Source organism: Lissotriton vulgaris, chromosome 4_1, assembly GCF_964263255.1.
Source record: "Lissotriton vulgaris chromosome 4_1, aLisVul1.2, whole genome shotgun sequence".
NCBI classification, from domain to species: Eukaryota; Metazoa; Chordata; class Amphibia; order Caudata; family Salamandridae; genus Lissotriton; species Lissotriton vulgaris.
This window is the reverse complement of record NC_141691.1, coordinates 1,803,079,491-1,803,105,306: the sequence shown is the minus strand read 5'-3', so window position 1 is coordinate 1,803,105,306 and position 25,816 is coordinate 1,803,079,491. Positions and strand designations below refer to the sequence as shown.

Here is a 25,816-nt window from a genome sequence, read left to right as displayed (position 1 = left end):
GTAAGGTCACCCCAGGCTTGCGCTCGGGTGGTAGATAGCATTCCTTGGTTTGTTTGAAATCTCAGTGTCTTCAAATGCTTTTGACATCAAGTTCTGCAGCAGATGCGTGAGCACATCCGGGAAACGAGAGGATCTGATTATGCATGATTAACATATTTCTTGGCTGACTCCGGAGAAGTATAACTTGCTAAATCTAGACAACTTCATTCCAAGACAACTGAGTATGGCGATCCTCATAGCTCTGCCTTCACTCATGTTCTTTCTAAGGAGTCGAGGTTTCCATCTGCAAAGGTAGTTTGGGCCTTTAGCCGTAAATGCCAATAATATATGAATGATAAACAGATAACAATTAATCTAAAAGAGAGCAGCAAGAGAAAATAATGATTTACACTAGGCTCTTGCAAATCTACTGGTGAATGCGGAAAGCAAGTTAGCCAGTAACAGAAGGAAAACAGACATTACGTTTTGGACCTGCTGTGCTCTCTCTCTTTCGTTTTCATGGCCAGATGTACGAGTGATCCTCCTCTCAAAAGTGCTGTTGTCACGAACTTGAGAAGGGTCTTAAATTATAAATGATCGCAGGTTTTTGCTGGAGGGAAAAGATGTTACTTTCTTTTTAAATTGGAGAATACTTTTCGCACAGACATAGTAACGCTGATCGAGCCATTGTTCCATTTGCCTGGATTAGGCAAAGATTTTTCATGACGAATAAAATTCCACAATAATCTATAGACAGCTATGGTGCAGAATGAGTCATGCATAGGATGATTAAAAATATGCAATTCATTTGTAAAGGAAACTTCCTCCATTTGTAATATAAACACAAAAACACATTCTGAAGTCAAATTTCTCGACTAGGCTCATTTTACCTCGGTAAAGAAAAACCTCGTCTGGTGGCATGAATATTGCCCCTCGAGATGCCCATCTGGAACATCACCACTCACAACTATCAAGTTGATTAAAAGTCTCTAGCAATTCAAAAATGCCATGAACAATTATTTGTTTCGCAAGCAAAGTTCTCAGGTCCTGAGTCATGGGAGCTGCACTAAGCTGACAAAAAACACACAATGTATAGACCTAAGTGACAGACTCAAACACATTTAATGGTAAAATAAGCACACTGAAAAAGCACTGGCAACACAAATAGCTCAGATTTATAACTGAAACCCGAGCTAGACCTATGGGCTTTGCCAACGTTTGTTTTATTTTGACACCATAAGAACAGCTTGTTTTGTCAAAAATATCACGTGTTGAAAGAATGACAGCATGTCTGCTGGAGGTACGTATTTGGAGCTCGAAAAAAGACAAATTGTGAGTCTAGGGTGACCTGTAATGATAGAAAGACCAAGAGAGCTATGGTCAGATCACATTGGCTCTGCCAGGGCAGGAGCTTTCAGGGCGAGCAGGGGAGGTAGGACGAAGGACCAGGGGTTTGAGGAGCACAGTGTACCCCAGTTCCAGCTCTTCCTCACTTCCCCAGCAGGGGGTGGGAGCCCGTTTCCTGCTCGCATTAGTGCCCATGATACTGGTCTGTCCTGGAGTTAGGGAAGCAGAGAGCTCCGAGTGCAACAGTCCCATCAATAGTTTTATCTTGAAGGGCGCACTTCACGTCTGTTTTTTCACTCTGTGACTTTGAAATGTCACTGTCTCCCGCTTGCTGCATCCGCACAATGCATCCAAGAGTCAATGGCTTAGGAGGAATGCCCCGAAGCCGCTTTCTGTATATTGTGTTTCATGTAGTATGTTTGGTCCTGTTTGTCGTGTGTAGTGGTGACATCGGGGCCTAGCAGAAAGCTAAAGAAATCTTCAGTTAGTCTCTACGGGGCAGATTTACAAGCCCCTTCCGCCACTTTTGCGCCACTTTTAACATGGGAAAAGTGACGCAAAAGTGGGGCAAGGGGGCTTGTAAATCTGCCCCTACAAATTTAGGGCCTCATTTATGAGAAATGACCCATAGCTGCGTGAAAGCAGCGATGCGTCACTTCTCAGTGCGCACTCCTTGCGACATTCCTGATGCGTCATATTTAATGTATGAAGCATCATGTCGCAAGGAGTTACAGATACGTCAGTATTTCTGACGTATCTGTAAGCGCAAAAGTGACGCATTGCTGGAGTGTGTCACAAAAGTGACGCAACTCCAGCAATGCGTCCTTTCACATGGGGCTTGCCCCATGTGAAAGGGACTGCGTCAGTCTTACGCCTGCTGCGAGGCAGGCGCAGGATTTTGACGCAACGGTGTCCTAAAAATGACCCAGTGAAATCTCATAGATTTCACTGCGTCACTTCTACGACCCTTCCTTGCGTCAATACGCCCCCCTTGCATACATTATACCTGGCGCACTTATAATGTGGCGCAGGGGTTTATAAAGTGACGCATCTACCTAGATGCGTCACTTTGTAAATATGACGCAACAAGGCGCATTTTTTACGCCACTGGTGCGTCACAAAAAGTGACGCACCAGCGGCGTAAAAGTGGCGCAAGGGCTCATAAATGAGGCCCTTAGTTTTCCTCGCATACTCTTTTGCGACAAACCGTAAATGTCCTCAAAAAGGGTTAAAAAACAAATGTATCCTCCATCACTCTCATTAATAAGAGACCTCATTGAATGAAAACTAAGCAGTGAGCAACTCTGCTCACATGCAAAGATGTTTGCGCCTTTACTGCAGCCGCTGAATAAGGAGAGGTAGTTGCCATATATTCTTGTAGGCTCGAATGGAATCTAAATGAGGTGTAGAAGACCGTGCGGTTAAGATCAGTATACTATAAAAGAGAAGTACGCTCATAAGAAAGCTTTCTTAATTTGTTTACAATAGCGATTTCCATATCATACCTTCTAAGCGATGCTCAAGGCAACGTAAATGGATTGACTGCATCTATTTCCTGCAAATCATTTTTGATGTACAATGTTATTATCATAGCTACAAACAGAATAGTAGAAAAGGCCTTACTTTGGTGTCATCGACGTTCAGGAGCATTAATCGCAGTTTCTGAGGGCTGCTGCTTGTGAAAAAGATATCAAAGTGTTTGCCGCTCGCTACAATGCTGTGAAACAAAGAAACTCTCTTCCGACACGTGTATCCTGAGCACCAGCCATGATCCTGTGGACCTGCAAGAATATACACAATTATAGAAAAACATTTAAACACTTGAAGGAGCTCACAGGCGCTACTATATGTGCGTGCACAGGTGAGGGGATAATGCAGTTCATGCAAAGGTTCAAGCGCTTAAGGCTGCCCAGAGGCACAATCTAGTGTCACCACTTCATCCACCTTGACCAGGATTCTCTATGATTGAGGGTTAATGGTAGGATTTCTGTCACACTACATGTTGATGTCTTCTGCGGACATTCATACACAGACATTTTCTTCTTTTAGGGCCTAAACAGTGTTGCTTTGCAGAACAGAGAGAGGGTTGGAAGATCTAAGACATTCCTTACAGTTGGCGAGTTGAGCCAACATCTATGCTTAGGGAGCCCATTCCCCTGATAAACAAAGGCATTGCAACAAGCAAGGCTACCACTGGGTTTGGGTGTCCATGTACCTCTGTGGCTTAGATTGCACCCTTGGACTGCAGACTGGGCATGAAACCTCAAGATGAACAAGTGTGTAGGCCTTCAGTGTGCTTCTACGTGTCTCCTCCTGCTACCCACTGTAAATATGGACGGGGATCTATAGGTTAAATAAAGGCATTGCCAGCCCATTGAGAAGACCAGGCATGCACACCCTACTGATGAGAGTAGAGGAAGGGTAGATAGGTACAGGCAGATTCGGTTACATTATTTATTCCATAAGTTAGAATATACGTGTGGCGAACATGGCAGTATGTCCTCAGATGATTTGACGAGGGTGTAGTTGACTTTTTTAGTGCGCAGATGGGTCAGATGTTATTGCTTATGAGTAGCCAAGTATCACAGGATGGGAAAAGGGGGATGCAGATGTTCATCTTTGGGGTCCTGGAAAGGCCATGAAAATAGAAATCCTCGATAAGAAGGTACAGAGGTAAGTAGGTATTTCTTAATTTCTTTAGTGGTATTGCAGATGCCCATGTTTCTTGAAGGGCATATTGACAAGGGTTAGATAGTTGTGAATGCTGCCAAGTCCAGATAATCTACCTTGCAAAGTAGATGCCTGAAAGACAGACTCATGTAGAAGGCCCAGAGAACATCAAGATTTTTTTTTGGAAGAATCACAAATGGTCAAGTGGTAAGCGGAGATAGGTGATAAGATTTCACCTAGAATACTGATGCCCGACTATAAGAAGTGCACTGGAAGCACTGGTGCACTTCCAGGGACTCTGTACCCCGCGAGTCCTTGGAAGGTCCTCACATGAGTCTTGGCGCTGAGAGGCTCCCAATTCATGAAAATTGGAACCTTAGTTGAAGAGAATTTATATTACTGCGTCCGCCTTCTGTTCATGGTACATAACAAAACATTGGCCTCTATGTCACATACTGCCCTGGATAGGAAGGACTGCAGTTCACAGGGCTTCTAGCATGTTCTAAGATCCCATCAAGTGGGACCCTCGGGCCGGCTTTAGCATTGGTGTCGTTCAGTGCAACACTCGGTGTTGTCGTCCCCATGACCTCCTTCTTCACTGCTTCTCTCACTACCATCTATCAACAGTGCCCCTAATCTCCCCTTTACCCCTATTTCACATGTACCTATTTTATAGCGCTACTCATCCCAATGTAGAATGTCAGAAAAATTTACATTAGAAACATTATATACAGAGACAATGAGTCATACCAGTGTGAAAATCAATATATAGGAAATTGTACTTAAGACAGTGAGGACTACAAGGTAAAGGAGCCACATCAAACGAACTGCTAGATAGTACATGTTAAGAGTGCTTGGTCTGGAGAACTGAAAGGGCAGATTAACAACATTTTACAATGCACAGTAACTAAAGTTGCAGCACTCATTGCATGAAAAGGAGAGAGATCACAACTGCACCGCATCTACTAAGATATGGTGTCATTGCTCTCTCTTCTAGTGTGGCCGTACCTAGGCTGCCTGGCCCCAATGCACATATCCTTACACCATAGTGCAAGGGTGTTTGCGTGATGTCAAGCTTAAGTTTTATACTGAAAAGTGTACACTTCCAGCAAAAAAAGTCTATGCAATGACAAAGTTTAACCCGTTAAGCGCGCCGCACGGGATCTGGACGTTCAACAGACGTGCGCAGCACTAGCGAGGTAGTGCACGCGACGTCCGCCGAACGTTCGCAGCACTGAACGGGTTAACACTTTACTACTTTGTATGTGTGCTTGGTGGTGCGGCACACTCGCAAAGTTGGAAAAGTTTGAAGAAAACACACCTTTTCTCCAACTTTCTTCCTGGCTCGAGGAGGCGTAAGTTTTTTATGCCAATATTTTCTACCTACCTCAATAAATAGGTATTGGCATCAAAACCAACAAATTGGTAAGAGCATTGAAATGTCCATGTACCTTCCATGGTATGCCCCCTTGAAATAAAGTAGTGCATAGTGCTACTTTATGTACTTTATGTACTATAACACTTTTCTTCTAACACTGCAGACTCCTCTGTCATTATCTCCCGGCCACTTGGTCCGGCAGAAGCACAAACAATCTCCCCTAGCACATATTTCTTCCTCCCTCTACTGGCTGCGTTGACAGCCAAGCCAAGCCCTGCTTTAGCGCGAAAAATAAAATGATAACATTGTGTTGTTATGTGATTTTTCCTTTGTTGCACTGCTAAAAGCATGAGCTGGCCCTCCTCTGCCTTAGCACTCCAGCTTCAAATAAAAAATTCTTGCAAATTAATAGCCCCTAAACGATCAATGAGGATATTAGCTCATTGTATCTCACATGAGTCCGCTTTGGTAAGTGCGTAAGAAAACCAGGCCAAATTTACTTACACTTTAAGCAAGGCAGCACAGCAATCAAAGCTGAACTGGAGACTTTCTCAATGGGAGAAATGTCCCAAAAGGCACCCTGCCTTAGGGCTCTTAAGGCCTGCTGTAGATATGACTCACATATAGTATATGCAGTGTTTGGACATTGCACACTGGCAGTGTACAATGTTGTGTTTTCAGAAGGGCTTACACCCTTTTACACATTCTGCAGTAGTTGTCTGTATGTACTTTTTGTATGCACCCCTTAGAGTGACATAACACATGCTGGAGCCCTTACGGACTCTCTTTAGTGCCTTAGGTACCAGGGGTGCCATTTACTAGGGACTAACAAAGCTGCTACAATACTTGCCAATTGGGTTACAATTGAACATGACAGTTTTAAGGGAAGAACACTGGCTCTGGAGCCTGGTTAGCGGACTTCAGTGTCCTGTCAGATAAAAAAAACAGGCATCTATTAGTTCAAATGGGGCAAAAAATGGGGCCATCTGCAAAGAAGTCCTGCTTCCTACAACCCCCGCGGCCAACACACCAGGAGACTCAGTCCACGCCAGGGAGAGTGTTTCTGGTTTGTCAGGTGAAGAAGTAAAGAAGCTGGTTGTACTATTGCAGGTCCTACATTGCCTCACACCCCAACTGTCCAGGTCACTTCCTCCGGGGAGCTGACCCATCAGTGAGAGAACCCATTTTAAAGTGGACGTTATCTAAAGCTGGACCCTTGCATTTCCCCCCTTTCTATTCTGGGTAGTGAGGTGCCCACCTCCTCTATCCTTACCTTTGCTAGGACACAACCTAGCTTACCCAAAGAAGCTACTATGCCTCCCATGCCAAGTACAGTGCTGCCATTAAGGCTAGCTCTGAGCAGAGGCTAATCACAGCTGTCAGTATCCAAAATCACACCCTAAGTTCACCAGTGATAGGTGGCTGAGATGCTTTAGGGGCAACTGTGGGTTCTCAGAACCTCTCTTGCTGCACATCCTGTAGCAGACACCATTCTTCCACTCTCCCTTCTTTCAGAGCAGGCACAACACTCTCATTCTGCTCAGCTACTTAGCTGCTCAGGACCTTTTTAGGAACAGGAGAAGCCTTACCATTGCCAACTATAGACTTCACCCCGAATGGGTGCTTGGCTCCCTGATCTCTTTTTTAAGAGTGGCTCCCATTTCCTCCTCTTTTTCCCTCTTCCTCTCTTCCTGGCCTCCAGTCTCCTAGGTATAGAGACTGGATCCTCTGGATCTGGGTTTAGAGGTAACTTGGGCAACCACTCCCATCTGGGACCATGTGAGAAGTTGGCCTGGTATATAATGCTCACTAATTCTAGTGATCACTTTGTACCATGCCAAGCAACCCTTATGATGATTGGTTGTAATTCACCCTTGTAGACCAGTTATCCTAGTGGTAACGTGGACAAAGCAGTCTTAGGCTAAACTCTGAAAGGCATGTGAAGCCAGCTGTATTACCATACACAACCCCCTTGAATACCAAATGAAAGGACACCACACAGATATATATTGAAAATTATTATTGATTTATAAACTACAAAATCCCCTGGACTCTTTATGAGGACACAAGCACAAGCGTTAAATCACAAGACAGTTTAAAATACACAAAAGTTGCACAATATGGATGAGCCCTAGGGGCCACTTAAACCATATACTAAGAAAGTGGTATAAGAGATACCAATCAGAACGGAAACAGGCCTAGGGCCTTGGGAATCGCTGGAGCTATTCGAGACTAGCAGTGACTAAGTCGGGAAAGTCCCACGGGACTCGGGTGCAGTGTTTAAGTGCACGCACTCACCAATGTACAGTCTATGGTGCGTAAAAAGTACAAAGTTAGTTAGTTCGGAACCTTCCGAGTGACCTAGAACGCTGAAACTTAAGACACAGGCCCTTGAGATGTGTACCAGTGTAGGAACACCGGCGGAGCTGAGTTACCTCACCCACAGGAAGCGGGTGCACAGGGTCGAAGTAGTGTCGGGGTACAATGTTCAAAGTCACTAGCCAGTGACTACCGTGGAACCAGATTGGAACCAGGCGATGTCGGGTGCAAACAGGCGTTGAGGTGTAGCTTCTCTCTGCAGCCACGTGGACACCGGGGGTCGAGGACGTCCAGGAGTCAGTCACGAGCTGTCCCACGCAGGCTTCTCAATGTTGGCGGTGTCAGCAACTTGATCGGAGCAAACAGGCCTTAGCTAATGCAAGCCACGCAGGAATAAAAAAAGGCTTAACACTCGGAACATGCAAGTTAAGAGCGGGTGCTCATTTTCAAAGGTGCTAGGGCAAGTCTGGAGCAACCAGACCCGCAGTGTAGATTATCAGTTTCGTTGCCAAGATGGCAGCTGACCACGTGGCTAGTGGCCGGGATGGCGCATCGAGTGGCACAATGCAAAAGGGCCCCACGCAGATCGTGGAGATGCTGGGGGGCTGATCTTCGGTGCAAGGGCTGCTCGGTGGTGGGGGTTCTCAGTCCCCAAAGCACAACGTCGAGGATGCCTCGGTTGCTGCGCAGTCAGCTTTTCGAGTGTCTTCCAAGGGGTGTGGCCCCACGTCTCTTGGTGCCTCCACGGGTCCCTTCTTTGCAGGGACTGTGGATCGGGCTGTGAAAAGTCTGGGAGTCTTGGTCTTGTCAGGCTCTGGGCTCCGGCTCCGGTGGGAGGTGGCGGCAAAGCAGACGTTGAGTTGCTGGTTGGTGCATGCTTTCACAGGGTGGCCACTCCTAGGCCACAAGGGAGATTCTCTTCAGTCTTCTGAGCAGCAGAATGTCGAAGTCCAGTCTTCTTCTGTATTTCAAGTTGATTCAGGATGATCTGCTGTGCAATGGCACTGCTCCCACTCTTATTCCCAATCTGAGGGGTGGATCACCTAAAAGGTCCCTCCTCTAGGAGGAACCAGGAAGGGGGGCGGTTACACCCCCTTTCCTTTGTCCAGCTCCTCGCCAGGCCTGGGTCTGGAAAGTCCCAGGACCGGTTTGAACTGGCTTATGCACGGGGACACCTTGTGTGCCCCGGGCATGTCTCAATCTATTCAGCCCTGTCCTACCCAATACACAAAACCCTGTCTGGGGTGCTGCTCGCACCTGCCAAGGCAGGAAACCCTTTGTCCAAGCCTCCCTCGCTGGAAGGATTCCCAGCAGCAGGAGGTCAGACTCGTGTCTGTGGTGGCAGCATCCATTTTGTGATGCTGAGGCTCTGGTTAACTTTAACCGGGGTTAAGGCTACACACATGTTGTGTCCCTCTAGAAGGGTGGAATGCTATCCCCGTCGACAGAACTGTCGAGGGGATAGTATTCCAATTCGTATGACACCTTACTCGACATGTTTTGATAAAGCCAAACCAAAGATAGCATATAACCGCGAGGATTATAATGCACTTAAGAGTATATAGTAATATCCCGGAACAGCTTAGGGAGTGGTTCCTGACAGCTGCAGACAGGCTCAGCTCATGCTAGAGCACCATCTCACATATTTCCAAGCACTCTGCCTCCAGGATTGAAGAGGCCTTCCATAGGAGTGGCTGATAGGAACATATGTGTCCAGTTTAAGGTTAGATATAGGGATACTATATCTAAGTAAGAGGTGATAACACCAACTTACCCCAGCTGAGTGATCAGCCAGTTGTGTCAAATATGGAGGCCAGGCCAGGGGTGGCACAATACATGCTGCAGCCCCTGGTAGGCCTTGGATGCACCTATGCCCTGGGTACCTAGGGTACACTGTTACAGGGGCCAATAAGGTGAACCAGTTCCAATTGTGTATGCACCTAAGGTACATGGAGTCAATTTTAAGGAGAGTGCAATTAGCCTGGGGCCCTGAATAGCAGGATCCCAGGCCAACTATGTCAAAAACCAGCTAAACACCAGGCAAAAAGTTTAGGGGTAACCATAGTCAGATATCCACCTTCCTACAGACCAGACCAACCTCTGGGCGATCATTGCCTATGATACTACCTAAGGGGAAGGTCCAGACTGATCACCACCTTGTGCCAGCTATGGGGATCCTACCTTTCTAGGGGCACTATGGCTACAGGCCTCACTGTGACCTCTCCAGGGACCATGCTTACCTTCTTTGTCTCTCCTAGCACATACATGTCTGGGGACACAAACCCGATACTCACTATAGTGTGAGTGGCACATGTGTTTCTATGGCCAGTGCAGTGTTCAATTTTTAAAAACATAGGTGTCAGGGTCCTGTAAGGAGACCACTGAAGCTTGCACAAACCATTGCCCCTGCCAGTGCTGCCAATAATGGTACCAATTAAACTGCTAACCATCACACCCCTATATCTATGACAGTTCAGACTATTCCACACCACTCAAAGAATGGATTTTAAAGCAGGCATTAGTCATTTTTCATTAATATTAAAGTATTAAATAATGGTTTTATGCTTCATTTAAAAATTTGACAAACAGTGCCACCATGTGGCACACTCTTTCATGTGCTGGTGTTGCCAATTAAGGTGCTGGGCAAAAATTAGGCTCTGGGCCAGTGCTATGGATCCCTTTTACTTGACTGGAGTGGAAGTGCCTACTACCACCCTCAGGGATTATCAGCTAACCATCTGGTCCTGCCTCCCAGTTCTATGCAATGAGCGCCTTCTCATCTAAGGAGTCCTCTCCTACGGTCATACTGTATAGCCCCATCCTGATGTACTCTTGGAACAGGTTGGGTCACCCTTGTAGTGATCTGGCTGCTCGCTGTCAAAACACAATCTGTTACACAGGACCTTTTTAAGCCCTAGTCCCCCAGCCTCTATTTGTCAGAGTGGGGATGGGATTGTTTTCCCTCCTTTTTAGGGATGTGGGGTCCTGAGGGAGTTTCTTTGGTGGGCTTTCCATCTCCCTCTTTGGATTTCTTTGGACCTGATATCCCTTTTTTGGAAGACCCCCCCCCCCCCCCCAGGGAATCCTTGGGTATCCTGGTCCTTACCTAATCATCAGCTTTGTTAGCCAGCCCTCTAGGACTAGAAGAGATGAATCTACCAGATGCTGGTGTAACTTATCTGAGGTACAATTTGACAAAATGTGTTCTTTCATAATTAGATTATGAAGTCCATCAAAATCCTGCATCTTTTTACCTTTCAACAAGCCAGCCAGTATCTTTAGTTAGTAGTTAACAAAATCCACTCAGGGCTGACTCAAGGTTGTGTTCGTCTTACTGACTCTAATTCTGTACTCCTCAGTGGTGAGTCCAAAGCCCTCAATCGGTATCCTTCATAAGGTCATAGGATTTAGCACTTTTCTCATCAAGTGGTAGGAGTCCATCCCTGCACTTTCGTGAGAAAAGCTCCTTGAGTAGAGAGCCCTAGTATATCTGGTGTAATCTCATCATTCTACAAGCCCTCTCAAAGGCTGAAAAACATTTTGTAATGTCATCGCCCTCAACATATTTGGGGATAATCACTTTGGGGGTTTTGGGATCAAAAGTTACCTCACTCTCTCGATTTGAGTTGTTGCTGCCACCATGTATCGGTGCTAGACCCATTTCAGCCCTCTCTCTTTCTTTAGCCAGAATTTTGGCTTCAATGGGTCTCTTTTGGCTAGTTTATCCAGATACAAATCCTGATTCTCTAGTGTTTCTCACTGTCCTGAGTTGCCTGCCATACCCCCAGTAAGGAAAGACATACCTTACCTTTTCTAGAACATTGTGGAGGACAGTCTTCTGGACTACTGGCAGGATCACTGTCAGCCTCCTTCTGTGGATTTGGTTGAATCCAACTCTGCAAGGAGCTCCTGGAGATGCATTTTAGTAGGGTTTGAGCCATTTTTTTTACTAGCTATGCAGAGGTTCCTTAACTGCTTGATACTAAGTGCAGGTAAGATGTTAGGTAAAGCTCTTGCATTATCTCCTCTGGGCAGACATTTTTAGTACAGATGGGACCTTTTGGAAATTCAACAAAAATTCAAATCAGGCTTTTAAGTCTAACTAGTACACTTTTTAAATCTATAATACAACATAGCTGGGGGACTTAAGACAAGGCCCTAATAGGTCAGATTAGAACATTTTGAAACATTTTAAAACTCTAAAATTCTCAAAAATATGTTTTGGACTAGTCAATTGTTATTTTCTTCTAGGAAACACCTATTGATAGAGTCGTATCAGCAAATACGAAGTATTTTATTCCGCCGCTGCCACCAATGTAGGAAACTGGCACTTTATTCAGTGCACCAAAATGAGGTAGACTATGTAGAGAGTCCCGACAACCAATTTTTAGTTTACAGGGCTTAAATTAATAATCCCAACTACTCTATTTTGTGATTGTGTGGGCAAGCACTTTAGGCTTATAAAAGGGTACTGTTATGCATTTGTTGTACACACAAAGTCAATAAGTAAGACACACTCCAGAAGAACTCAAGATCAATTTAGAAAAATACACATATTTTTAAATTATTTTTAGGCACCAAAAGTATCACATGTACTTTTGACGTTATTTACTTTGCACAATAGAAACAGCAGAACATGACAGCTGTCAGATTTGAGTAATGAGCCTCAAATGCAGTAATGTTATACTAAGGGAGAAACATTCACTGCATAGGGTCTCTTGCAATTGACATACATGACTGATCGTCTGGACTCAAAGTAAGTAGGTGCCAAGGTCCCTGAAACCACCAGCAGTTTCGGGTTACCTGCCCTGGTGTGTCTGGGTACAGAGGTGCTGGTCACAAGGGTATACTCAAAACTGCTGTTAAAGTCACCCTGGGTATTGGTGCAGGGCAGCTCCTGGGGATCCTGCTTTCGTAGATGACGGTGACATCTTCCTGGGTGGCTGATGCATTGGTAGGCACGGCCGTCAGTAGATCGGTGAACCAAACATTGCAATCGGTGCCTGAAGACTGCAGGGAAAGGGCTCCTCGACCTTAAGAGCCATCTTTCCCAGTTGTTGATGTACTGGACAGTCCTCCACGGGTTTGGGGAGGGAGTGCAGATCTTTGTGAAGTCAGCCTAATCGATTGGGGAAGTACAAACAGCCTAGCAGGGTTTAGGTCCTCTATTCTCACGCTGTTGGTCCTTGTTCGTCTTCCTCACTTCCCAGTAGTCGAAGTCTTGACTTGTTTTCTTGGTGTCAGGAGGCCACTAAAATACTCAATTTAGAGGTGATAAGGGTAGGGAAGGGTAGTAGCCAATGTTCTACTTACCATTGGGTTCACTATACCACATAAATGACCACTTCCTCTGGGGAGTGAGTACCTAGGTCCACAAAAAACAAGATGGTGTAACCCTTCTTTCATGGAGCACATCAGACAGCCCACTTTAGGGGTATAACTATCCTTCTGGTTTCACCCATCTACCTGCATAGCTAACTTCCTGCCTGTCCTTGTGCCAAATAGGCTTCAGGGCAGGGGGCATCTCCCAGTTATGGGAGAAGGCAGGGTTGGATATAAAAGGTGGTGTTGGCTTTGAAGCCTTTGGCCTAGGTATGCATATGTACTAGCCATCCTGCTGAAGAAGGACTGAACACCTTCCTCCGGGGCAGGCTTTATACTGACCTCAGAGACCATGGGCTCTTACCTCCAGAGAGTCAGAACCTAATTTGTGGTGTCAGGCTGGTTGATATGTTTGTATGGGTCCCTTAGGGTGACATAAAACATGCTGCAGAAGTCATACCAACAAGTTCTCCTAGCACTGTCCAAGGCTGTCACAATAGGCATTGTAGCTAGTGTCTATGCAAGTGACCTTCTCATTAAAAGAATGAGGTGTGATCTTGTTCAATTCTTCAAAAACCTCTAGCAAGTCTATTCTATTTAACAGCCTTTCTGGGTGTTACTTTTGAAGGTTGTCACTGCCTACATTATTTCTGCAAGTTGATCAAGAGCTGTGATGTGAAATTCAGCCACAGAGCCAGAGGTGTATGCAGGTAACACACCTTCCTCAGGAACAAATATACAACTCATTAGACCACTGCAGCTGTATCAGGCTGATAATACCCCATGCGACAAAAGTCACAAATCTATAACCAGGGAGTTAAATACGATGACAGATGTGAGTAGTTCAGGTGAAATTCAATATAGGATAAATGTTTGATATTGATCGTACACGAGATATATAGTTAGTTAACATTTTATTTAACAGAGTACTGTAACAATGCTTTCAGATTTTCAGGACTCTCTTCATGATGACTGACAAGGGAGTAACTGTGGGTATGATATACCCTGCACCAATTTCCATAACTGACCTCTCTGCAACAAAGCTATACCAACACTGTAGCCTTAAGGCGAGTGAATAATTAAAATATTCACACATATTACTACCCTAGTGCAGCCTAAAGTAGTAGGGTCTGTGCTGACCAGGTAAAGGGCTATTGCCTTTACAGGGAACAAGTGCAGGACATTGGCTCCCACCTGCTTGGAGGGCCATCTACCAGCGACTGAGAGTCCGGATATATAACCACCTTATCAGTCTATATAATCAGAATCTTCTAAAAGGCTATGTATAAAAGTAACAATTCATAGAATAGCTATCATTTAAATTATTTCAAAATAGGGCTGATCTTTACGTACCATTAATAAGATCAATGTAACCATCCGCCAGTACTGCTACTGGTGACAGTCTTCTGGTCTCCGTGTCAGAATCAAGGCTCTCAATAACCAGCATTTCATGATCTACTCCTGAGCAGTTGTAAGCTTCCCATGTGGACATATAGACACAACTGGAATCTCTGATGATACCTATACAAATAGAGACAAATTCAACAGTTTAAAATGATACATAACACCAAGTTCTACCTCAGCTTCAAAGGAAAGATCCCTTAATATTATATTAGCACTTATGTAGGCATAGTTTGTGCTTCTTATTTTTTTAAAAAATCACTCCACATTCAAGAATGGCTTTTGGTGACTATTGGGACAGAAAAGTCCTCTGCATGGCAATGGACGTGTACCCTTGCACTGAGTGCCTAACTGTAATGATATATGGATCCCACATGCTGATTTCTGTTGTACATCAACAGCATTGGTAAAAGGCCCTTGTGTGGCAGCAAGGACAGGAGAGGAGAGGCTCCACCCACAGTGGAGAAGCAGTGAATAATTGAAAATTTGTGAAGACTGACAAGGATAATGTCACTGGAAAATGTCAAATACGTTTCTGGATGAATTTACACATTTTGTACCATATATGGGCAGTTTAAATTACTTTTAAGTTAAAAGTGAAAACACTTTAAGACTCCAAAATATCAACCCTCAACATCAAATACAAAAAGTGTTACACTTCAAACCTTTATTCGGTGCTATTTGGTTCACGGGAATGCGGCTGCCATTGAGGTACGTTAGCATCACTTTTGGAATTCTATAGTCTCCAATTCCATATGATTGAACTCCGCCCCACTGGTACTCAGACTGAGCTGTCACAGAGCCGGGGTTTCCTAGAAGTGAGCCATCAAGGTCCTTCAGCAGAGCTTTCCTCTTGGCATCACAAACCATGTCAACACAGTCGGATGGATTTGCTTTTCTGTATAAAGCAAAATAAGTTACACTAATTATTAGGTTTAACAAAAGCTTCAATTTTCAAATAGTACAGGCACTAAATGTTGGAGTAAGAATAGAGATTTAAATGACCAGAAGAAAAAGTTACTTGCCATAATATTTCTGGTGGATTGCCAGTCTTCCTTCTGATTCCTCCCCTAATCAAAATCTCCTAGAGGCTGCACATCCAGTAATGATTCTCAAGAGCTGCCATGTGGCTCCATGTGCCTAGAGCCATGATTCTACATCTGGATATTACATCACTTGATTATTTTAGTTGACACCCAGATCTCAAGCATTAGTTCCTGATACTTTTCTTCTACCTCATTGAGGCATGTGGAGAAGATCCAAGAGAATCATACCATTAGAAAAATATGTTTGACTTACATGGAAACGTATTAGTAGTATCATTAACCTCTTGGGAAGGATGAAGGCTGGTGAGGAATCTACGGAAGGTAATGAATCCACCAGAAATATTGTCACTGGAGTAACTTTTTCTTCTGATGGATGCACCTTCCTGGAAATTTGTCACCTTTTGATTGAGCTGTACCCCTTTGGGGGGTGGGACTGAATAGTGCTGTTTAATACAGAGAGTAAAGCAAAGTACACATCACTGCACACAAAAGGTGTGAGGAAGTTGTACTTGGCAAAATCATGCAAGGATGACCAAGTAGATGCCTGGCAGGGGTCGATACCATGACACTGCAGGAGAGAGCTGAGTAGACTGCTGTGGTCTTTCTAGGACAGGTCACAACAGATCTTAGTACAAAGGATGCCCTACTGATAAATGGTGCATTCAGTAACAGCTTTTCCCTTTTTAGGTTTCGCCTGCTAAAAGCTTATGTGCTGTCTTCTGGGAGGGGTATTTTTACTATCCAGGGGGGTTGGACCCCCCATTACATACTATTTGTTGACTTGTCATTCTTCTTTGCTTGTTCCTAATTGGCCAGCACCGGCTGGCTTCACTTCCTCTTCTTTCGTGTGGAGACTGAACCAACTACTGATTGATTTAGGTTGGTCGGTGTCTTTCCACTGTACATTCACTCTTCACACTGTGATTTAGGTGCTATTTAATTTTACTTTCTCCCCCTCCCATCTCTCACCCCTGTCTGTGTTGCTTCTTCCCCTCTGACCCCTGTGCGCCATGTTGCTTCTTACCCTCCCACCTACCCCATCCCTGTGTTGCATCTTCCCAACCTACCTACTCGGTGTTGGTTTTTAAAGTGTGCTATTTGTTCTCTCCCTCCTGTTGTATATGCTGCCCACCCCTACCTGCAATAAGAAAACAAACAATATGCCAGTGCTTTTTTCTGAAATGTTCTTCCTTGGATTATTGGATTAGGCTAAGGCTCGTCCATCTGTACACTATGTGTACTGGTTGAGGTGACTCAGTGTTAGTAGCAAAGTGCCTTTTATCTTAGCACTGACATTTATTCTAAAATACTTATTTTCATGGAATGCATTTCAAAAACATTTCCATGATTTACTTTTAGTTACTTCCTGTACTTGTCTTTCAATGTAGGGCATACAATGTTCTTTTAGAAGCCATCTCCATCTTTCACAAACAGTAAACGTGCAGGGGAGGAGGTTAGCAGTTAGCAATGTTGTTAAAATGCAAGTAGATGCTGTACTGTTTTGCTAGTGTCGATCAGAAAGAGCGTTAGGGTGCGGTTTGGTGGCCAATATTAAAGATGTCAACACATGCAGGTCCAGGATTCTAATCACAGGGGAGAGTTACTAAGATTTTGCGCAAAACTTTTTTTCCCAATTTACCTTCCAGCGCTAAACATGTTTAGTGCTGGAAATAACGGAAAAGTAATCGGAAGTAGCGAATAGCTCTGCTTTGCAAAACTTTGCGCTATGGGGGCATACCAAGGGTGCTGCATGGGCATTCCCATTCAACCACCTGAGGTTTCTCACGATAAACCCAATTTACTAAATAAAGTAGACATGGTTTAGCATTAAAAAACTGCTCCCTTTTCAAGTAGGCGCAAAGAAGGAGAAATGCTTTAATTTCTTCTCCTTTTTCGACTCTGCATGTGTGCTGCAATTTACAGAAAACATACAAAGTAGGAAAAGGGTTAAAGTGAGCCTGTGCATAGAATTTTGTACTGGAAAGGTTCCTTTCAACACAAAAAATATTCTAGACTCACGGAGACACCCTTGCACCATAGAGCAAAGGTGTCTTTGTGGCACATGGCAGCTGATTCCAGCGCTAGTGAGAGGGGAGGAGAGTGCCTTATTTTAGTAAATAGGAAGCTCTACTCTCTCTCCTTTGCACGTAGCGCAGCACAGCATTTGCGCCTGCTGCAGTACGTTAAGTGAAAACAAGTAAATCTGCCCTTAAAAGTGCTTTCGGAAAGTTTCAATGGCCATCTCAAATTCAAAACAAGCTTTATTCAAATTAAAAGAATCAATCATAAGAGCACAATATGTTGTGTATTATTACAAGAAATAGATCAGCATAATATTATCATTATTTTTTTAATATTGTGAATACCATAAATTAAAATGCCAAGTTCATATTCTACATTGTTTGCCTACATCTAATAACACATTTCAAGTGCATAGCTAAGGGACTAGTAAAGACTTCCTACTCTAGAATTTGCAATGTTAGAAATGCTGGTCGGCTCCTCATATCCTTTCTTTCTCATTACTATGTTCACGTTTCTTCTCAGTTCTCTCAGCTTATTTATATGCATTTAATGAGCATGTTGTTGTTAGTTGTTTTTCTCTGCCGTTTCCTTCCGTGTTACGTCATGGGATTAAATAATCCTATTAAAAGGCAAAGGGTTTTATCGCATTTGGCAAGGCTCCAGACGGATGTTGCCCTCCTAAAGGAGACTCATCTCTCTGAGGCAGAGGCTCTGAAGCTTAAACGCTTTTGGGCGGGTCATGTTCTATGCTCCCCCACGATTAACAGGAAGAATGGTGTTGTGATTTTGTTGCATAAAAAGTTAAATGTTTCCTCAACTTCTCACGAATGTGATGTTGATGGCCGTTGGGTTATTGTTACATTGCTTATAGACAATATTCCTCTCACCCTTTTTAATGTGTACGCCCCTACTGGGATCGGCAGATCCTTTTGGCCCTTTATCTCATATAAGTTGTCCTCCCTCTCCGGAGATTACATACTTCTCGGAGGGGATTGCAATCAAGTTGTGGACCCCTTCATTGACCGACACTCAAAAGTCAAGTTTGTCCCCTCCAGGATGCACACTCAATTTGTAAATGGTTTTCAAAACAATGCTTTGGTAGATATCTGGCGATTGTGTAACCCGGAGCTTAGGGAATACAGTTTTTTCTCCCCTCCACATCAATCACAATCCCGCATTGACCATATCTTCCTCAGTAAATCCCTGTCCCAACACGCCATTCGCTCTGAAATTGGCTCCATTCTGCTTTCCGACCATGCTCCGGTTTTTGTAGACCTTGACCTACTTCCATTATCCCCTCACTCTGGCAGATGGCGTTTCAACAATGCTTTACTTTTGGAACCTACTTTTTGTTCTGAATTTACTGATTTTGCCACTGAATTTTTCCTCCTTAATCATACCCCTGATTCCTCTTTTGTTATGGTTTGGGACTCTTTTAAAGCAGCCTCTAGAGGTTTTATTATCAATTTTGTGGCCCGACGGAAGAGACTCAGGGAGCTCAAGTCAAATCAAATTTTAGCTGATATTAAACACTTAGAACTAGCCTATTATGCTTCTAAATCCGAGGCTTCCCTTAAAAAACTTATTGATGCGAAACAGACAGACTGCTGAATCAAAGGTTTAGAAATACTAATACAGTGAATGTTCAAAACATGGTCAATATAGATAAAAATTTTCCTAAAATTTTTTGGGTGTGGTTTGGTGATTATGAAATCACCAGATGAGGGAGTTGATGGAGCGAGATATTGAATGAGTTTTTGTTCAAGCTCGCAAAGTTAAACTTCCATAATAAGAGTAATAGTACTAATGGCATGGGTTGTAATAAATAATCAACCTAGTTTTAAAATTGCAGACACCACACGCGGGACTAATGTGCTTTTATGTTGCATTTGCAAGTACGTGGAAAAATAATAAACTAACCTTGTCTATTGGTTTTGTTAGTATTAAATGCGGCTGTTTAATTAATGGCATGTGCTTTATTATTTATGTGCAACATGTTTTGTTGTGTCATTTCTGTGGCAAAAGCTCGTGGAGAATCCTTATGGCCTAAAAGAAGAAGGTTTTTATAAAGCTGCTTTTTGTGCTTTGGCTAGATAACATAATTAACCTGGTTAATAATTAGAAGAGGGGGTGGGTAACAGAATGGGTCTCAATTCTCTAATTAATTACAGTCTTTTGTTTGTTTAAATACTAATTTCCTGAGAGGCCTTTTGGGCCTACATGAAAGATGGCGTTTATGAAACCTGTCCAGAGAAGAGCCTTGCACTCGAGAAGTGGAAAGTTTTACCAGGTTGGTAGAAATAACTGTTGAATGAAAGACGTGCATATTGTGCTCATGGAGTTATGTCCAAGGACAGGAAGCGGCAGGATTGCCAAAGTAAGAAAGCTGAGAAATGTAACTCGAACAAACTCAATTTTGAAACATTAAACATTCTCGAGGAAGCTAAATATTACGAACAATAGGGCTAAAGAAGAGCCCGTTTATGGTTTGAAAGCAGTGATGACATGGATGGTCAAACATAAGTCAGCCAATGAGAACACTGATGGTAACGAAAAAAGACACTCTTTAGGAAGATTAGCTAGTTAGAAAGGTATAAAAACTGGCCCTACAGGCAGAAGGGGGCTCTTGCATCCCGATTCCTGGATGACGTGCTGATGGACTTCTGGCGCACGTAAGGATAGCAGACTTTATTAAATCCTATTGGTGAAGAGAGTTTTAGTGAGGGAAATAGAATTTAGGGAATGGAAACTTCTATTTTGCTTTAATTCATGCTGATTGTTTTCTTTTGAAATGTCAGACTAATGTGCCTTTCCTTGAATGATGCTTTCAAAATTGCTAATAAAATAATGATTTCTGAATAAAAATGCTCTTTCCTTGAATAAAATAAAGTTAATAAAATAGATTTTTGAAATGACACGCTGGTCTTGTTTATTCATGGTCTAGGTATCATTATTAGATCCATTCGTCTTAGTGACTTAATTAACCCCTTAAGCGCTGCCGTCGGCCAATGGCCGACGGCAACACTACCTCCCCAGATGGCATTCCACCCACGCACGGAAACGCCCGCACCGCGGCGGAATTACCGCCGCGGTTAACAGGTTAAATGATGTATGATTAAAACCATGGTTAGAAATTATAAACTGCAGTTGTATATATCTTTGTAAATAATTTATGAAAAGAGTGTTTAATTAGGTCGCATGATTCAGTTGCTCAAAAATTGTCTCTTCAGTATATGGGCCTTAGTAGAGATTCATGATTAATGGTGAGTATTGTGAAAATGAGTAGTGTTATTGAGACAGTTTTTCATTAGGAGCGCTGGATCAATTACACTTGTAACATTTAGTGCCTAATTTTCCGTCATTTAAACCAGTGACCCTGACTTCTGATACCTAACTTTCATCTTCAACAAAAAGTGTGAATCTGGGCAACCCACGTTACCTTTCTTTGAGTAATTTTCCATATGTGTGTCACTGGTGGGTACCCACGGAAGAGTCAGGGTTCTGTGTGCTCGGTACGAAAAAGATAATGCTTAATCATATGTTCACAAGTGTTTGCATTTCAGTAGATACTCTGTGTTACAAATACTTACCCTACTTCAGGTCTGTGTATGAATATCTTTGCCTCGTTCTCGGTGTCAGCCATCTGTATCCCAGACACGTGCACCGGGTGCTGGAGGTCTTCATTCAGTGGATTCGTAATGAACATCACATTTGTTTCACCTGAACAGACATTCTTGAATCCAACGAAGAGAGAATCTAATAACAGACAAATGCGTAGTTTGTTTATATGTTTTATAGCACTTGGACAGCATGATGTTTTACAGCAGATAGACCAGAAGAAGAAGAACACATATGTTTGTATTCATGAAAATGATATTGATCAAAATGAGAACTTTCAGTTATTTTTATTCTTAACAGAAATGCACATTTCAACTTTCTAAAGAAAATCATTTTATTGCCCACACGATTTTCCAAAGTAAAATTAGAATCTAGTGGGTAATGAGCTGAAAAGTAAATAGTGATTCAATAATATTAGTAATGTGCTACATTCAGAGGGGGGGCCAGAACCATAATGAAATGCACTCATGTATGGCAATGATTCTGTGGATTACACCCCACACACATACATGTGCACTTAACATTGCTTAAAGTCCAGTTGAAGCTCAGCAATTGAATCAAGCGGCCTGAACCATTTTTTCATCTTATTTTAAAATAGTTGAAGTTTTTTACCTTATCTCTATAAAGCGAGGATACCATACACAATGACTCTATAAATGACCCTATCTCTATAAAGCGAGGATACCATACACAATGACTCTATAAATGACCCTATCTCTATAAAGCGAGGATACCATACACAATGAATCTATAAATGACCCTATCTCTATAAAGCGAGGATACCATACACAATGACTCTATAAATGACCCTATTAACCAAAAGCAGATTTTTGGTCTCATAATTATTGACACACCACATCCTCAAAAAGTAATCCAAGATTACATTACATGTAATCAGTATCTATTTCTGAGGGGTATTTTACACCAGCAGTGATAGCGCTAGTGTAGTTATGGTTAGGTCAGAGTATCCCTATTAAAAGATTTTTTTTGTTTTCTTTATAACTTTGGTACCGCTTGATGAATCTTGACATATTATTATCCAATAATGAAAAAGTGTATGCACTGTGGGTTCTTCATGGCAAGTTTTGTGCAGATCCCTTAACCAGCAGCCAATAAAACAATCATTGGCAAAGCCAATAGGTCCTACCTATGCGAGAGCTACGGGCTTGCAAATTTCTTTGCGATGTGCTGTACAAAACTGAGACTGTACTGCATATCAACTTTTTTTTTTATCTTCTGACATGAACAACATTGTCCACACCATATTGCTTTCTCTTATGGCATGAGAGAAAGTGGGAAAAGAAAAAGCAAAATGGACAATGGGTGGGTTTAAAAAGCTGTATGACAGGGCCAGCAGTGGCTGTGTTTTCTTTTTATATCAGGTGGTGGATGGGTAATGGAAAGCATTGTGGTAGGTGAAAAAGCATCACAGGCAACATGAGGGTGGGAGGGAAGAAGCAACACTGACAATGGTCGGGTGAGAAGGAAGAAGCAACATGGACAATGAGAAGGTAGGAGAAAAGTAGCAGCACGGAGATCTTAACACCTTGGGTGCTAGGGGTTTTCCCCTCCTGCGCTGAGAGTCTTTGAACCCCATTGTTCATGACAAGGTGAACTCGTCATAAGCACAGCTCCACTGTGCCTCATGACGAGCTGACCTTGTCATGAGCATCGAAGAGGTTAAGAAGAAACACTGACAACTCAAGAAGAAACACTGACAACGGGAGGTTGGTTGGGAAGAAGCAACAATGGCAATGGGAGGGTGGACAGAGAGAAGAAGCCAGTCTAATAACAGGAGGGACAAACAACAATGACAACAGGAGCGACAAAGCTACACTGACAATGGGAGGGTGGGAGGAAGGAATCAACACTGACAATGGGCTGGTGAGAGGGACGAAGCAGCACTGACAAGTGAAGTGTGGGATGGATGAAGCAGCACTGACAACAGGAGGTTGGGAGGGATGAAGCAGCACTGACAACGGGAGGGTTGGGAAGGGAGAAGCAGCACTGACAACAGGAGGGTGGGAAGGACGAAGCAGCACTGAAAACAGGGGTGGGAGGGCTGAGGCAACACTGACAGCTGGAGTGAAGGATGCAAGAAGCAACGCGGACAGTGGCAAGGGATGGCCAATTAGAAGGCACCAAATAAGAGTGACAATGAAGCAGAGGAATGCTAATTAATGGGCGGCTCTAAGGCCCTTTTCGTAAATAAAACAGTTTCTTAATTGCCAGTACATGCATTGTTATTGGCTTGACCTAAAAATGAAGGGCCTCATTTATGAGAAGTGACGCATCGCTGTGTGAAAGCAGCAATGTGTCACTTCTCAGTGCGCCCTCCTTGTGAAATTATGTATGCGTCATATTTACAGTATGACACATCATGTCGCAAGGAGTTACAGATAAGTCAGTATTCCTGACTTATCTGTAGGCACAAAAGTGATGTATTGCTGGAGTGTGTCACAAAAGTGACGCAGCTCCAGCAATGGTCCTTTTCACATGGAGCAAGCCCCATTTGCAAGCCACCGACTGGCTGGCGGGCACCCTGAGTCCATCGGAAACCAGCCAGAATGACCGGCCAGTTTCACTTTCGACTGGCTCAGAGGCTTTCCAATTGACATCGTAAAATGTCCCTATAATTTCTTCTTTTCACTGCCAATATTTAAAATGTACAATGCATTAAAAAATGCATTTGAATGACATATGAATATGCCATTTGTTTAGTCTCTCTAGGTTTTATGGCACCATCTTACCTTGGGGTACCTTTTTATTAAATTTAAGATTTTGTTTTCTATAGAATAGACCAAAAGGTTAATAGATATCTATAAAGGACGTGTTTATTGTTTCTGGTCAGAAGTTACTGGGTAACATCTAAATGAAAATGACGTCCCTGAGTTTGAATGGCAACAATTAGGTAATATTTTGAAATAATTTGTTAAAAAAGGGTGAGTCCCAGTGTTATTACAACATCCTGTGATTCTGTGCAGATCACTTAATCTGCCAATGCATATAATATGAAGTTGACTTTCCGTATGACATTTCAAGTCAAAGGATCAGGAGGAACACCTTGTGTTGTTAGCTTCAAATGAAACATTCCTCATTGCCCTCATGGGTTCGTTTTGGACACCAATGACATAAAGCAAGTGAAAGTTGTAGCTTGTAATTGGTAATGTGAAATTAAGGGCATGTGTGATTTACAAAACAGTAATAGCTTTGTGTTTCGCTAATTCCACCAAAGGTTTCTTTTGTAAGGTCAAGCAAAATGACATGTCAATGAACCTAAAAAATGTGTTCAATGATGGCAAACAGGTTGTTTAATTTATTTTTCTGATTTTGACAATAATAATTATGAATTAGATGTTTTCCCTCGTGGGTCATTAAAGGGACGGGGCGGAGGAATATTAGCAGCAACACCAGAAAACATGATAGGGAAGAAGTAAGATGCTCAAGCAACATTGGAATATGGAAGGGCAATGGAGAGAAAGGGTTAATGAAAAAAAAACAATGCGCGTTGGAGAACATAAATAAACAATTCTGAGGAGTATGCACCCACAGCACTTTTTTCTGGAACAAAACATGATCTACTTTGAAAACGATGACATATCCATACTAATATAATAAAGAGAGAGCCCAAACCTTTGAGGCGGGTAATCTCAAGAACCACAGCACCAATCACAACACCCAATACAGCGTTGGAAAGGGCAGTTGCAGCAGAAGGACATAGGCTATGCAGACGCCCACCATATACATTTAAAAGGTAAAAGAACAGTGCCAGCAAAGTAGTCCCTTGTGGGCGTGTCTGTGTTGTGCTGTGGGCGTGTGCTGGGGGGGCGTGACCAACGTTGGGGGCATGTGGTACGTTCCGCCCTTCATGCCATGTCTCATATTGTGTGCTAATCCCACCCTGCTCCCTTTAAATACCCCTGCACCCCATAATCATAACCCACCCGTACTCCTTAAAATACCCTAACACCCTTAAACACTAACCCATCTTAACCCTATAAATATACCCTGTACCCTAAAACCCAAACCTATCCCTAAACCCTAAAAATACCCCTGTACCCCAAAACCCAAACCTAGCCCTGAACCCTAAAAATAACCCTGTACTCCAAAACCCAAACCTACCCCTGAACCCTAAAATACCCCTGTACCCCAAAACCCAAACTTAGCCCTGAACCCTTAAAATACCCCTGTACCCCAAAACCCAAACCTAGCCCTGAACACTAAAAATACCCCTGTACCCCAAAACCCATACCTATCCCTAAACCCTAAAACTACCCCTGTACCCCATAACCCAAAACTATATCTGAACCCTTAAAATACCCAAACACCCCAAAACATATACCTCAGTATCCCAAAACATATACCCCTATACCCATACGTACCTCATCCAAACATTTTAAAAAAACATGCTTTTACCATTCATGCATTTACAACGAATTTTGTTGTAAATGTATGCGTGGTAAAAGCATATTAAATGTAATGCCATGCGTTATAATTGCATTGCGGAGTCATGGTACTTTCGTAATGAAAGTATGCGGAGTGATGGTATGCGGAAAGAAAGTTGCGGAATAAGGGGTGTTTACCCCCCACCCCCGGTAAGTACATTGGTGGCACGGCGGCCCACATCTCCAGCAACATACTCATATTTTTTCCCCGCCCATTTGAAAAATGCACAGGTCTCTCTCATCGATGGCCAGCACCGACATACACTTTT

General features: G+C 43.2%; 1 protein-coding gene across 1 annotated transcript in view; it reads right to left on the bottom strand.

Annotated features, from left to right (window-relative positions):
• LOC147724580 (fibrocystin-L-like) overlaps positions 1 to 25,816 on the bottom strand; it is a 1,106,658-nt gene that overhangs the window by 96,986 nt on the left and 983,856 nt on the right. Inside the window, exons 71-74 of the mRNA XM_086966124.1 lie at positions 21,075 to 21,240; positions 15,082 to 15,314; positions 14,369 to 14,536; positions 2,950 to 3,107 (exon numbers count right to left, since the gene is read on the bottom strand). Of these exons, the coding sequence (XP_086822250.1) occupies positions 2,950 to 3,107; positions 14,369 to 14,536; positions 15,082 to 15,314; positions 21,075 to 21,240 (725 nt within the window). The remainder of the gene's footprint in view (positions 1 to 2,949; positions 3,108 to 14,368; positions 14,537 to 15,081; positions 15,315 to 21,074; positions 21,241 to 25,816) is intronic.